General features: G+C 36.7%; 1 protein-coding gene across 1 annotated transcript; it reads right to left on the bottom strand.

The window, feature by feature from the left end:
- Positions 1-5469: 5469 nt before the first annotated feature.
- LOC117414814 (transcription factor A, mitochondrial) lies at positions 5470-14131 on the bottom strand. Its single transcript, XM_034024616.3, has 7 exons — positions 13855-14131; positions 11493-11626; positions 9518-9588; positions 8387-8536; positions 7105-7200; positions 6794-6850; positions 5470-6289 (listed from the first exon to the last, which is right to left on the bottom strand). The coding sequence occupies exons 1-7, from the start codon at positions 13929-13931 to the stop codon at positions 6032-6034; spliced, it is 843 nt and encodes a 280-aa protein (XP_033880507.2). The 5' UTR covers positions 13932-14131; the 3' UTR covers positions 5470-6031.
- Between the last annotated feature and the right edge of the window lie 124 nt (positions 14132-14255).

Genomic DNA, 14255 nt, shown 5'->3' with positions numbered 1-14255 from the left:
AATCCCTACTGCGTTCAGTTTGAGAATTAATCTTTTATGCGGGACTTTGTCAAAAGCTTTGTGGAAATCTAAATAAACCATGTCGTATGCTTTGCAATTATCCATTTTCAATGTTGCATCCTCAAAAAAGTCAAGCAGGTTAGTTAGACACGATCTCCCTTTCCTAAAACCATGCTGACTGTCTCCCAGGACATTGTTACCATATAGGTAATTTTCCATTTTGGATCTTATTATAGTTTCCATAAGTTTACATATAATAGAAGTCAGGCTTATTGGCCTGTAGTTACCTGGTTCGGTTTTGTCTCCCTTTTTGTGGATCGGTATAACGTTTGCTATTTTCCAGTCTGTCGGTACAACCCCTGTGTCAAGAGACTGTTGCATGATCTTGGTTAGCAGTTTGTAAAAAACTTCTTTCATTTCTTTGAGTACTGTTGGGAGGATCTCATCCGGCCCAGGGGATTTGTTTATTTTAAGAGCTCCTAGTCCCTTTAACACTTCTGCCTCTGTTATGCTAAATTTATTTAAAATTGGGTAGGAACAGGTCGACATGTGGGGCATGTTGTCCGTTCCTCCTTTGTAAAAACCTGTGAAAAGTAATCATTTAATATATTTGCTTTTTTTTTTCTTCATCTATGATTTTGCCATTTGTGTCTCTTAGACATTCAACCTCCTCTTTGAATGTTCTCTTGCTGTTATAATATTGGAAAAACATTTTGGAATTGGTTTTAGCCCCCTTAGCAATATTGATTTCTATCTCTCTCTTGGCCTTTCTAACTTCCTTTTTGACTTGTGTTTGCAGTTCCAAGTACTCTTTCTGTGTACTTTGTTTTTGGTCCCCTTTAAACGCTCTGTAGAGTGCCTTTTTTCACTGAATATTTTTTAAAATTGATCTATTAAACCATTTTGGCCATTTTGTTTTAGATTTAGATTTGTCTACTTTTGGGATGTAAATGTCCTGCGCCTCTAGTACTACATTTTTAAAAAACAGCCATCCTTTTTCTGTGGATGTTTTCTCTATTTTACTCCAATCTACTTCTGTTAGTCTCTGTTTCATACCTTCATAGTTTGCTTTTCTAAAATTGAAAACCTTAGCTTTATTCATTACTTTTGGGATTTTAAAAAAATACTTCAAATGAGACCATGTTGTGGTCTGAGTTTGCCAATGGCTCTCTGACCTGTTTTAGTTATTCTGTCTTCATTATTTGAAAAGACTAAATCAAGGCATGCCTCCCCTCTAGCCAGTGCCTTGACAAATTGCGTTAGGAAGCAGTCATTTGTCATTTCCACCATTTCAATTTCATCCGTCGTGCTCTCCACCGGGTTCTCCCATTTTATACGGGGGAAGTTGAAATCCCCCATTAGTATGGCTTCTCCTTTTCTACACGCATTTCGAATCTCATTGTATAACAGATTATTTTGCTACGCGTCTGAATTTGGCGGTCTATAGCATGCTCCTATTATTATGCCCTTTTTTGTCCATTATTCTGACCCATATTGATTCTGCATTGTTTTCTTTGTCCTGATTTAACACCTGGGCTTCAAGACTATTTCTTATGTATAGCGCTACCCCTCTGCCTCTTCTGTCCTGCCTGTCTTTCCCCACTAATATTATATTCGTCTCCATCACTCTCAGACAACCAAGTTTCTGTAACACCTATCACATCATAGTTACTTGTTAGTGCAGTAGCTTCAAGTTCTAACATTTTGTCACCTACCAGTATAAATCTGCTTTGCTTTTGTATTTCGACTTAAATTCAAGGTTCTATTTTTCTCAGCAAAGTTGTTAACATAAATATGCAAATATTCACTTTTTTTAAAATTACAAAGCCATAGTATTGAGGAGTTGAATAACATAAGTTACTAAGCTTTTGTCCCTAAAGTCCTGCTCTGACTTGCTTACAGACAATTAATTTAAGAGCCGCACAAGAATCACATTCAGTTTTACACTGCCAAATAATTCATTTTTTAAAATTTTATTTACTGCATTCTTCTTATAATTTACCATTCTGTGTACCGTTTTTTCCCTTTGTCAAAATACCTTTTTGGCAGTTCGGTTTGTTTACATTGTAGTTCTAACTATCAGGCCACCTTAAGAACTTCTTATGATTATATCACTATGTGAGCCAAAGGGACATAGGAATCTATTTTAATGAGCTAAACAGTGACAGATCTAAATCCAGCTGTCTTTAAACTTTTAAACATGATATATGACAGAAATCTAATTTTTATTGTGTTAAATTATGTTAATAAATAAACTACATAGAACAACTCTATATTAATCCCCATTAATATGGGGATTAATACAGAATTACACTTTTGAGATAATTAAAATAGACCACAGATACAATCAGTAGGAGATTATGAATGACATTTTCAGGCCATGATATAGTCCAGGAAGCAAAATAGAAATTAAAAAAGGACACCACCCTTTATCAAATGCTGTTTTTGCAGTACTGGCAGCATTTTACATGAAATGTCTATTGATATTTTAAACATGAGCTTTATAAGGTCACAAATACAATGACATTTTCTCAGAGGATAGTGTTGAAATGTCGAAGGGCTGGCAACCTCACAGAAAGCTAATTAAATAATGCATTATACTGGTGCATGAGCTGTGTGCTGCACGGTGTACACTAAATATTGTAGTGACACCTAGTGGTCAATTTTATACATTGCAAAATTATAAATGAGGAAAGATCTTAACTAGAATGTTTGGTCTTTACCCCTTCCGCTCAGCTCAATTCACAGCAAGTTTCTTCATAAAATCCAAAAGACAGTGCGTTGACTTCACAACAGTAAACTATATTAAGCAAGTTCAAATAATTATCAGTTCATATTATTTTATTTTCGATGTTGAAAACACAAAAAAAGAACATGTTTCGACCAAACAATAAAAGAGAGAAGTAAATTCAGACGTGAATTCAAAAGTATAAATTGTTCTATACAGACCTTTTAAATTTTTTATATACTTTTTTATATTCTTTAGCCAAAATCATGGTGTAAGATTTCATATCCTGGAATTTAGTATTTGACCTTGAAAGAGAGGTGAAAGGCCAAGGTCAAGAACATTTTTGGACAGACCATACATGGTTAGCTATGCATGTTCTATATATGATATTGTACTTACATTTTCACATTTTCAGTGGTTTTATATTGCATAATCTGTTCACTTACTGTTATACTTACATTAAAAAATATTGTTATGAAATTTTGATGTCAATTCACAAGAGATGTGTGCATTTGTAAGAATCTCATTTTCTTAATACAATGATAAACTGTTACAGAAATTGGGCATGAGAAAATATGCTGCAAGAATATTATGTAGTATAATTCATAATGTTAATTACTGCTATTCAGTAACTTAATATTAACAGAATAATAACTTTTTTTTAGTCATTACAATTTTACTAGCGCTGAACAAATTCATATAACATTTTCATATTCCATTTAAGTCTAGGGCCTAAATGGAAGACGTGATATGATTTTTACTGGGGCGACATGACAAATTTGCTGCGAAAACACTGTGCACACCAGAAGTGATCACAGACACGACGCGACAGCTGGAAATTTGGGGTGCGTGTGGGTAATGCTGTCAGACCAGGAAATGAAACAATTATACAATGGTTGTAGGGGCAACACGGCGCTGCTGCGCTCGTATTTAATAACTGACAAAATAAACAGTTTAAACAAAAGAACACACAAAACAAACCAAAGGGCACTCTGGGCAAAGTCAAACAAACACAAACAATTCTAAACAAGTATATTTTAGATATAGCAATTGTTTCTCTATTAATTTAGACTCACGTCTCACCTCTACTGGAGTGCAGAAAGCTGCAGGTTTTTAGGTGACCATCTCCCGATTTAGTAACAATTAATCAATGAATTAATTCGGGAGATGGTCACCTTCTGCACAAGGTTTTTAAATAAATAAACAACACAAATGCACAGCTTTTCGCCGTCATCTTGAATAATAAATAATTATGTCGGACAGCTTTCGTCCATCCGCACATAAACACAATATATTTATATAATAGTAGTAGTAGTCCTATTTAAGGCCCATAAAAGGGGAACTACACCAGCTGTCAAAGGACAGCTGGACAAAAATTCTACTTAGCACCCTTTTCAAGGGTGCTAACAGGAATGAGCCTTAACTAAATGAACTGAAAAAACTGGTCAAAAGGACTGTAAATTACATTTTCAAAACCAAAGGGGAGGTGGTACAGAGCACGCCCCCTAGAGCCCACTGGTCGACAAAAAAGGTCATGTCGCCATAATAATAATAATAATAATAATAATAATAATAATAAATGAATACCTAATAATAAAATACACCCATGGGGTGGGCACCCATCACAAAGTGAAACAGGGCTTGACTTCAAACCACATGACATGAAGCTGTTCTCTGATTGCTCAGTTGTGTGTCACGCGATGAATTCGCAAAAATAGGACCAGGTTCTATTTTTTTTTCATCGCTCGCGTTGGAATTTGTGTCACGGCGACGTCGCTTGTCGCGTCGCCTTTGGTGTGAAGGGTGCTATTGAAAAGCATGTGGCCCGACAGTTCTTTCGCAGGGTTCAAGGGAAGTCAGCCAGCTAGAAAGAGGGCGGCACTCCGTTGCATTAACACATTGACCCGGAAGGGAAACGACGTGGCAGTTGCACTCGTTTACCAGGGGATCATGTGTGATGGTATAAAAGGGGATGGAGAGACGCAATCTGTTCCTTCGCTTTGGTTTGTGTTGTTGAACCTGAAAGGACCCGTGAGAGACCCAGTGAATATACGTATCATGAGTGTTTTGTTTGTTTGTCTATAATTGTCTTGTTTGTTCTTATTAGACGGCTAACACGTTCCAGAGCTGTTGCCAAGGGCCAGCATAAAACCCAGAACAGCACTGCACTACTGTCACTGATAAACTTGTATTACCCACCACGAGCACTGCTGCATGCACCCAGGACTGGTGACCGTGTTAGTATATTGTGGGATGGATATTTGTGTTATATGGGACTTCAACCCCGTTGTTATTTACTCTGTGCAATACACATTGTTGTGTATTGCCGGGGGGTTATTATTTGGTCACCAGACCTGGGTATAAAACAATAAAACCCCTTTCCAAAATGGATTATAAACCTCTCTGTCTGCTTCATTACGCACTGCATCACTCCTGCCCCTGTACCCACTCAACCACTTTGCCACACATGGTTACTGAGTTATAGTATAGCCATTAGTTTTTGGGGGTCACACCCTGTCATTTGTGCACCATAAATGCATCCAGGGATACATTAACCTTTTTTACTGCAAAAGATATTCAAAGATCAATTTGTTAAACAATACTTCATAACTCTGTAATTGTATATATTCCTATATAGGAAACATGTGTTTTATATTTGCACTCAATTCTGTATTATTTCTACACAGTGAATGTATTTATTGATGGTAATAATAAAAAAAACAAAAACAAAATAAAAACAATTTTAGAAAATAACTGTTATATTTCAGGCGTTGAGATACAAAACGTGAATCATCATTTTTTAGCTGCAAGGAACATAAAAACAAAGAAGCTGTCTCACAAACACAAATGTCTAATACTGTTTAACAAACACAAACATATATTTATACATCAATAGTGCTTTTTAGTCTGGGTTTATTAATTTCATTGATGCTTAATTTTGCTTTTTAAAACCGATTATTTATTAAAGATTCATGTGAATTTTAGGTCATTATTTCCAAAATCCAAAAGCAACTCCCAACAAGTATATTTATCTGAAAGATTTCGATGCATTATTTTATGTTAACTAAAAAAAACACTATTAGTTGTTGGTAATGTTTTATCATTTTTGTTTTATAGAACACAAGCATGATTTGCAACAGGCAAGGGACCTTCCGGTTCACCATGTAACTTGTTTCACAGCTTCTTGAGGATCATTTAATCTTCCCAGCACAGTAAGTGCTAACAGTATATACACTTACAAGGTTTAAGTACAGTATGTATCTGGAGGGATACTGAAATCAATAGAATCCATGCTCTTCACTGTTACTCCTCAGCCTTCTTAGCCCTGCTGGCTGACTTTCCAGTACCAGGTGAGCTTGCAGGCGTTTCAGTGCCTTTGCTTTCTGAAACCACTTTGGTATTAGTTTTATTTCCTTTTGCTTTTACCGACTTCTTGGGTTTCGTCTTCTTCTTCCTGTTGCGAATGAGGTCTTCACGTCCCACCTCAACCATGTGTTCTTCCCACGATTTCATTTCATTTTTATACCGGATTTTATCATCTTCTGCAAGTTGCATGTAGACCTAGGTTAAAAAGAGAGGGGTCACTTCTTTCCATATCAATTATTTTATATTGCAACAACATCATAGAACAGAAACATACAATGAAAAAATAAAAATGATTTTTTTTAAAAAAGTGTTTAGTGCAATAGAACAATGTTGAATAGGGTAAACCTTCTGAAGGGCATAGCAAGTACAAATTAACTGCACTAATGGCATCAAACAACATGTGATGGCTTATCTGGAAGGATTTTAAAGAAAAAAATGTCTGTACCACATAACCGGTTCTATTTTAATTATCTAAATAAAACAGTGGCGGATCATTTTACCATACATTTAGGTGAAATCACACCTGGATGAAACACCAGCAGGGTTACTACAGAGTATTAAACTGGTTAGATCATTAAAAGTGACCCCAATGTGTGTAAAGTTTCAAATAATTCAAACAGTTGATCACATTCTTTCATAGCAAATTATGTTTTGTTTTTTTTCCCCACAAATCATTTCTCCTGTAATGGTATCATTTACCTGTTTTTGTGAAATACGCAGTTTACTCCAGTCTTCGAACAAGTTCTTCATCTTGGACTAAAGAAACAGAAGTACGTTTATTTGTCACGTTCTGATAAGTAACGGATTCATGACGAGCGTTTCTTCTTACATTTCAATGTCTTTAAAATAATTTCTTCTTACCTCTTGAAGCATTGAACTGTAAAACACTGACGTAAAACAAATGCAAGCAACCTACTAAAATTTTAGGAAAATGTTCAGTAAAGAATATGAGTTTGCAACTTCTGTTCCCATGTTCAAAGTGCATCCATGTATTAATGAATCTCACTCACCTGCATTGATTCTCCTGTAGCTTCTTGAAAGTGTTCAGACATAAAGATGTTAAATGCAGACCTTGGTCGTTTGGGCTTGCCTAACATTGTAAGCTCCTGTAAGATTACAGAACGTAAACAACATGTGTTCCAAGTTATATTTGATAGAATACAGAACATTTGAAGATTCTCTTGATTCTCAAAGATGCAGGGGAGAGAATTGAAGACATGAAGTATCTGGTCTAGAGTTCAATTGAAACAGGCCATTGGAATCATTAATGTCCGTAGAGTTCTGGCCCAAATCACCCCCTACTCTTTATGCCAGGACAACACAGCTATTTTGATAGGCAATACTGGTTTCTCTCTATAAAAGACTGTGACAGAAAGACAATGATTCTTGGTGGTAAATCTCCCTTCCGACCTGTGAGGGCAATAAGTAATGGGAACAGAGTACCCTGGACTGTTTGGCCTGACAATTTATTCCCTGGGTTAAAAGGAAGTCAGTCATCTAGAAAGGGGGCGGAGCTTTGGTGCACTAATGCATCAACCCAGAAGGTAAACGATGTGGCAGCCGCGGATTGGAGGAGCGGCTACAATCGTTTACCAAGGGGTCATGTATGACGGTACAAAAAGGGGATGAAGCAATGTAATCTGTTCCTTCAGTTATGGCTACGGAACGACCAGGAAGGACCAGTGTTATGAAATATATCGTGAGTGTTTTGTTTGTTTTGTCTCGTCTGAAAATACAGTTTGTTACTGTTTAGACGGCTAACATGATCCGGAGCTGTCGCCAAAGGCCAGCACCAACCCGGACAACATTACTGCTCTTTGTTTCATTAAGGACTGTATATTCACTACGAGCACTCACTGTGGACTTGTGTTTGTGTTTGTGTTACGTGTGGGTGAATGAGAACGGGACTGTTTATTATTTGGGAACAAACTGTGGATTTAAACAGAGCAATACACGCCGCTGCATTGCCTGTTAACATTGTTTATTATTTACTGCTGTTACGCCATCAGGCAGATGGATTACAAACCATTAAACACCATTGCACCTGGATTATAATTGTCTGTCTGTTTATTGATCACCTGCACACTGTTAACCACTTTGCCACAAAGACATAGCTGATTCACCAAGAAATATGGATAAAACACTACAGTAGGCAATTGATTAAACAACACTAAAAGGACACTGATGTTGCTTAATGACTGGCAATCCAAACCCATTTTCTTTTTTTTTTTTTTATCTATATCATAAAGACAACTAGAATATAGATTTCTACTTTAATTCATCAGTGCTCACCCGCTTTTTCCTTATTGCCCTTCTCCTGGCCATTTTCTGCCTCTTCTCTTCTTTCAGTGCTGCTGCCTGGGCAGGCGATAGCTGTTCTTTGAATTTTGTCATCTCTTCTTTATATACCTGCCTCGCTGCAAGTGCAGCCTCCTGATATGGCTGCAATAAAATATATACACATGCATTTTTTTTTAATCCTTTAGATACAGAAATAAATAAATGACAGAATAAATAAATGATTGTTAGCTTTATGCTACACAGCAATATACTGTACAGTGCTCCCTTCTTATTAGGCAGCCCGTTACTGTAGCACAGAACCAGTTAGAAGGTCATAGGCCTGCTTTCCCCCAGAGTGCCATTTCTATAGCACTTGCAGTCTGGTTATAAGACACAACATACTTTTAACTATGGCTCAGATTATAAGAAGTAAATACTATATAATGTCACAGGGTTACATAGCAAAGACAGACTATAAATAGCTTTTAAAGAGCACAATAAGATAATGTACTGCTGTAATTATGGGTTTCCTGGTAAATATAATTGATTGCAAGCATGGTCACAAAATGTTCTATTAAATTGATTTAAACACAGACAGATGGAACATCTGCCACCAAAACCATCAGCGACTAGCTTTAAATGTAATTGCTTTTTTGACTGAAATGAGAAAGTGTGTTCAGCCCCAGCAGCTAGGATATCCAAACAAGTTCAAAGTCAGGTAAAGCCAGTTAAATATAAAATAATACAGTAACTCAGTGATGTCTATCCAATTAATCTAAACTGTGGTAGATCTTCATACCACACACAGATGTTGGTTTTCTTAAAGTTTTCTTTTACAGATTTAATCAATGGTGATATTTAGATCTACTACTTTTCAGACCAGCTGAACAGACCCCAGTATTGGAGCAACAGAACCCAGAACCACTGAGAATGACGACAAACATCATAGAAACATTTTAAACAACATGCCTTTTAATACATGGCTTGTTGTGTACCAATGTTATTAATCAATGTTAACATTCCTAACAGTGTGTACGGATGTCTGTTGTGCATGTCAGATATCAAAGGCAGCCCAATTTTAATGATTTAAATCAGTTTACCTGGACTCCAGCATCTTAATTATGTGACAAAACATTTCCTTACCTTTTTTTGTTCAGGAGACAGCAATCTCCACTCTTGTGCAATCTTTTTAGTTATTTCCACAATCCTCACATCTATATGACAGACATTAATATATAGTAAATATTCATATATATATAAGCTTTTCTTATGGCACAGCCCTAATAAATTATCTTCCAAATGCTTACTTAAGTAATATAATTTAGACTGTATGAAGTTCCTGAACTACAGTAGCATAATTTTGAAAAATGACATGTAACAAGAAGTGTTAACAGTAATCAAAAGCTACATACATTAATGAACAAAAAAACAACCATTCAAATATGCATGACAGCTTTATTATTTTTAGTCAAAGTAGGTTTTAAAAAAGCTCTTAGTTGCTAAGGTAGAGTATATATATATATATATATATATATATATATATATATATATATATATACACACAGTACTGTGCAAAAGTTTTAGGCAGGTGTGCAAAAATGCTGTAAAGTAAGAATGCTTTCAAAAATAGACATGTTAATAGTTTATATTTATCAATTAACAAAATGCAAAGTGAACAGAAGAAAAATCTACATCAAATCAATATTTGGTGTGACCACCCTTTGCCTTCAAAACAGCATCAATTCTTCTAGGTACACTTGCACACAGTTTTTGAAGGAACTTGGCAGGTAGGTTGGCCCAAACATCTTGGAGAACTAACCACAGTTCTTCTGTGGATTTAGGCAGCCTCAGTTGCTTCTCTCTCTTCATGTAATCCCAGACAGACTCGAATATGTTGAGATCAGGGCTCTGTGGGGGCCATACCATCACTTCCAGGACTCCTTGTTCTTCTTTACGCTGAAGATAGTTCTTAATGACTTTCGCTGTATGTTTGGGGTCGTTGTCATGCTGCAGAATAAATTTGGGGCCAATCAGATGCCTCCCTGATGGTATTGCTTGATGGATAAGTATCGGCCTGTACTTCTCATCATTGAGGAGACCATTAATTCTGACCAAATCCCCAACTCCATTTGCAGAAATGCAGCCCCAAACTTGCAAGGAACCTCCACCATGCTTCACTGTTGCCTGCAGACACTCATTTGTGTACCGCTCTCCAGCCCTTCGGCGAACAAACTGCCTTCTGCTACAGCCAAATATTTCAAATTTTGACTCATCAGTCCAGAGCACCTGCTGCCATTTTTCTGCACCCCAGTTCCTGTGTTTTCGTGCATAGTTGAGTCGCTTGGCCATGTTTCCACGTCGGAGGTATGGCTTTTTGGCCGCAAGTCTTCCATGAAGGCCACTTCTGACCAGACTTCTCCGGACAGTAGATGGGTGTACCAGGGTCCCACTGTTTTCTGCCAATTCTGAGCTGATGGCACTGCTGGATATCTTCCGATTGCGAAGGGAAGTAAGCATGATGTGTCTTTCATCTGCTGCAGTAAGTTTCCTTGGCCGACCACTGCGTCTACGGTCCACAACGTTGCCCGTTTCTTTGTGCTTCTTCAAAAGAGCTTGGACACCACATCTGGAAACCCCTGTCTGCCTTGAAATTTCTGCCTGGGAGAGACCTTGCTGATGCAGTATAACTACCTTGTGTCTTGTAGCTGTGCTCAGTCTTACCATGGTGTATGACTTTTGACAGTAAACTGTCTTCAGCAACCTCACCTTGTTAGCTGAGTTTGGCTGTTCCTCACCCAGTTTTATTCCTCCTACACAGCTGTTTCTGTTTCAGTTAATGATTGTGTTTTGAAGGCAAAGGGTGGTCACACCAAATATGGATTTGATTTAGATTTTTCTTCTGTTCACTCACTTTGGATTTAGTTAATTGATCAATATAATCTATTAACGTCTATTTTTGAAAGCATTCTTACTTTACAGCATTTTTTCACACCTGCCTAAAACTTTTGCACAGTACTGTATATATATATATATATATATATATATATATATATATATATATATATATACACACATATACACACACATTGTTTTAAAGCATTTGCATCTGGTATTTTACCTGGATACTGTTTTGCCACTGCAGGCCGTTGCTGTACTGCATATCGAAGGTAACCAGTCAGTGGTCTTTTTGGAGGTCCTCCTGAGCTTGTGCTGAAAGAAATCCCTCTCACTGCTGGGCACACACAAGTACACCTTCAATAAAACCAAATATTTACAGTTACTTTATTCATTAGTTTGAAATAAAACTAAAAAAATGTTTACGAATAAAGCATCCCTGTGAGAATAGTACCACTGAGAGGAATGTCACTGAGTACTATACCAAACATGCAATGAGCAGGGTGGGATCAATGGGCACTTGCCAGGTCTGAGGGAAGTTCTCAAAGACAGAGGTCCACAAGAGCCAACCTGGACCAAGACCAGAACAGACAGGTGAGAGAAGCAGGTGCGAGTTTGCATCTGTCACAGGTTAAATCCAGTTCAGAGTCAATTCTACCGTCCTTTGACCTAATGTGGCTGGCAATACAAAATCGGGCATTGTATCTGCCCATGTGGAGCACAAACCTTTGAGGAATGCTCAAGTGAGAATGAAACATTAAATCTTGTTCCCACAAGGTTTAAAGTGTAGACAAGGAAGTGCAAAAAATCATTGATTTAAATCATTTTTTCATTTACTACCCATTTTACATAGTTTATCAAGGAAAAGACATGAAAAGCATGTTTTAAAAACCTTTTATTAACACAAAGATTTTAAACTCTTACTTTCTATAAACTAAAACTCTTAGGGCTGTATTATTCTGATACTGCACTGAAGTGGTATTTCTTAACCCGTTGTAGAGCGCCAGCCCCATTATTAACACATTCGCCAAAGCAATTCTGATGACAATGCAATGGGGTCCCAAATAGACAATTGTACACTGTGTTAAGACCCGCTGAAACCAGGTTTATTTAGTGGTGCAATCAGGAGCTTTAACAATTGAACACACTATAAAAAACAAAGCAGTCCTAAGTAACAACAGTGTGTGTTTGGACTGACACAGAAAGAGGAAATCAAAGAAAGAAAAGTAAAAGAAAAGAATGACTGGGATGAGCGAGGAGGATTTTTCTCTAGCGTACTCCATCGCTAAATTCTTGTTGTTCACATATTGTAGTTCACATTTAGAGGATGCCACAATGATAAATAATTTGATTTATTTATTAATTAATTTAACTATTTACAAACCACCATTTCCAACATCCTTACAGTTTGGAGGTACTGTAGAGCTACAACTACGGTACTACAAAAAATTCCATATATATAAAAAATCTAACAAATCGATTTAAATAAAAATAAAACCCTAATAACTCCCTACAGTGAGGGTTGAATTCTGGAATCAATAGTGGATTTGGGGCGTAAAATGTGGCTCTTTATATAAATACTTTGCGACAGAGTTGATTTGCAAAATTCTTTCAACTTTTTAAAAATAGTGGCACATCAATTTGTTATTCTTATGGCTGTCTAAAGCACAGATAAAATGGTTTAAAATGTGGTGGGTGTGGCAGTCTGCTGGTCGGTTTCACAGACTCTGATAAACACTAATCTTGGACTAATTAATTTTACATTAGGTAAGGTAGTCCACGATTAATGCAAATGATTAAACCAACTCTGTAAGTCTATATAGTATTTAAATCATGTGATGTATCTTTCCTAAACACTAAGTCTGCCTAAATAGAATGCAATAATATAAAACTATCCTTTTCTAAACATTATACTGTGTGACCTAAAAAATCGCCTAACATGGATTGAGTCGGCGCATAATCTTAGCATCACCTTTCACGCATTATTAGTTACAGAATACAATGGGGTCGATAAGAATACACGCTGCTCAGTAATGTCACTGGTAAAAACGCAACACTTGTGTAAGATTTATACTAAAAAAGTCAATCGGTCTTGCCAATTCCCGTACTATTTCAAACTTGGAAACGGGTATCAAAAATCAACGCCTTGACACAACATGTAACTACCAATGTAAAATATGTTCAGAAATATGTTGCTACATTATATTAGTGTAGTCTATTGGCTCCGAGTGAATTGCAACCGGGACAACCACGTGTTAATAAATATTAATTTTAAAAAAGTAATACACCTAAAAATTCAATACACTTTGCATATCTAAGTAACTATCTAGCAAATGGGTCACTAAATGTTCATTACCCTAATCTCAGTAATTTACTGTAGACCGTTATAATCCACAACATTAATGGCATTTAAAAAAAGTGGCCAACCTGTATTCAATTAGACTAACTGGGTTAACTGACACTGCTTGTAAGAATGTCTGTAAATATGCTCAGGCCCTTGGGCTCAATCAGTGACTCAAACTCGTATTTTGACCATGCATGACCATCTGCACGAGCATGATCAATAAGCACACTGTCTTCCTTACCTTGCAAGAGATCGACTACTTAGGAGCCCCAATGTTTTCCCAAAAAATCCAGCGCCACATGAAATTAAACTGGCCATCTTTAAAGAAATATATTTATAATAACAATTTTTTAAAAAAGAATACAAAATATGTTATTCCCTAGATTTACTGCCCGTCGCTTCAGTCAAGTTTGGGCGCTGGGAACTGTTATGGTCCAGATGCATTGTGGGGGAAGGTCACACAGTCCCTTGTCTAACTGCACATTGACTGCAGCACTTTCAACGTTTCATCACACTGCACGCTGCTTCTAGTGCTGCATTAAAACATTAAAACATTAGACAGTTTGAAAGTGTATTGATGCCTTTTATAAAAAAATTAAATATGTGAAGTACTTTTTTTTTCTCCCTTTTTTTTATTATGGA

This window comes from Acipenser ruthenus, chromosome 7 (genome assembly GCF_902713425.1).
Source record: "Acipenser ruthenus chromosome 7, fAciRut3.2 maternal haplotype, whole genome shotgun sequence".
Lineage (NCBI taxonomy): Eukaryota > Metazoa > Chordata > Actinopteri > Acipenseriformes > Acipenseridae > Acipenser > Acipenser ruthenus.
The sequence above is the reverse complement of the archived record's forward strand: the minus strand, read 5'-3'. Positions and strand labels throughout refer to the sequence as shown.

Coding starts and splice junctions, on each gene's coding strand:
- LOC117414814 (XM_034024616.3), bottom strand. CDS start 13,931: ATGGCCAGTTTAATTTCATGTGGCGCTGGATTTTTTGGGAAAACATTG. Junction 9,589..11,492: donor AGTGGCAAAACAGTATCCAG/GTAAAATACCAG, acceptor TCTGTCATATAG/ATGTGAGGATTGTGGAAATA. Junction 8,537..9,517: donor TGTCTCCTGAACAAAAAAAG/GTAAGGAAATGT, acceptor ATTTTATTGCAG/CCATATCAGGAGGCTGCACT.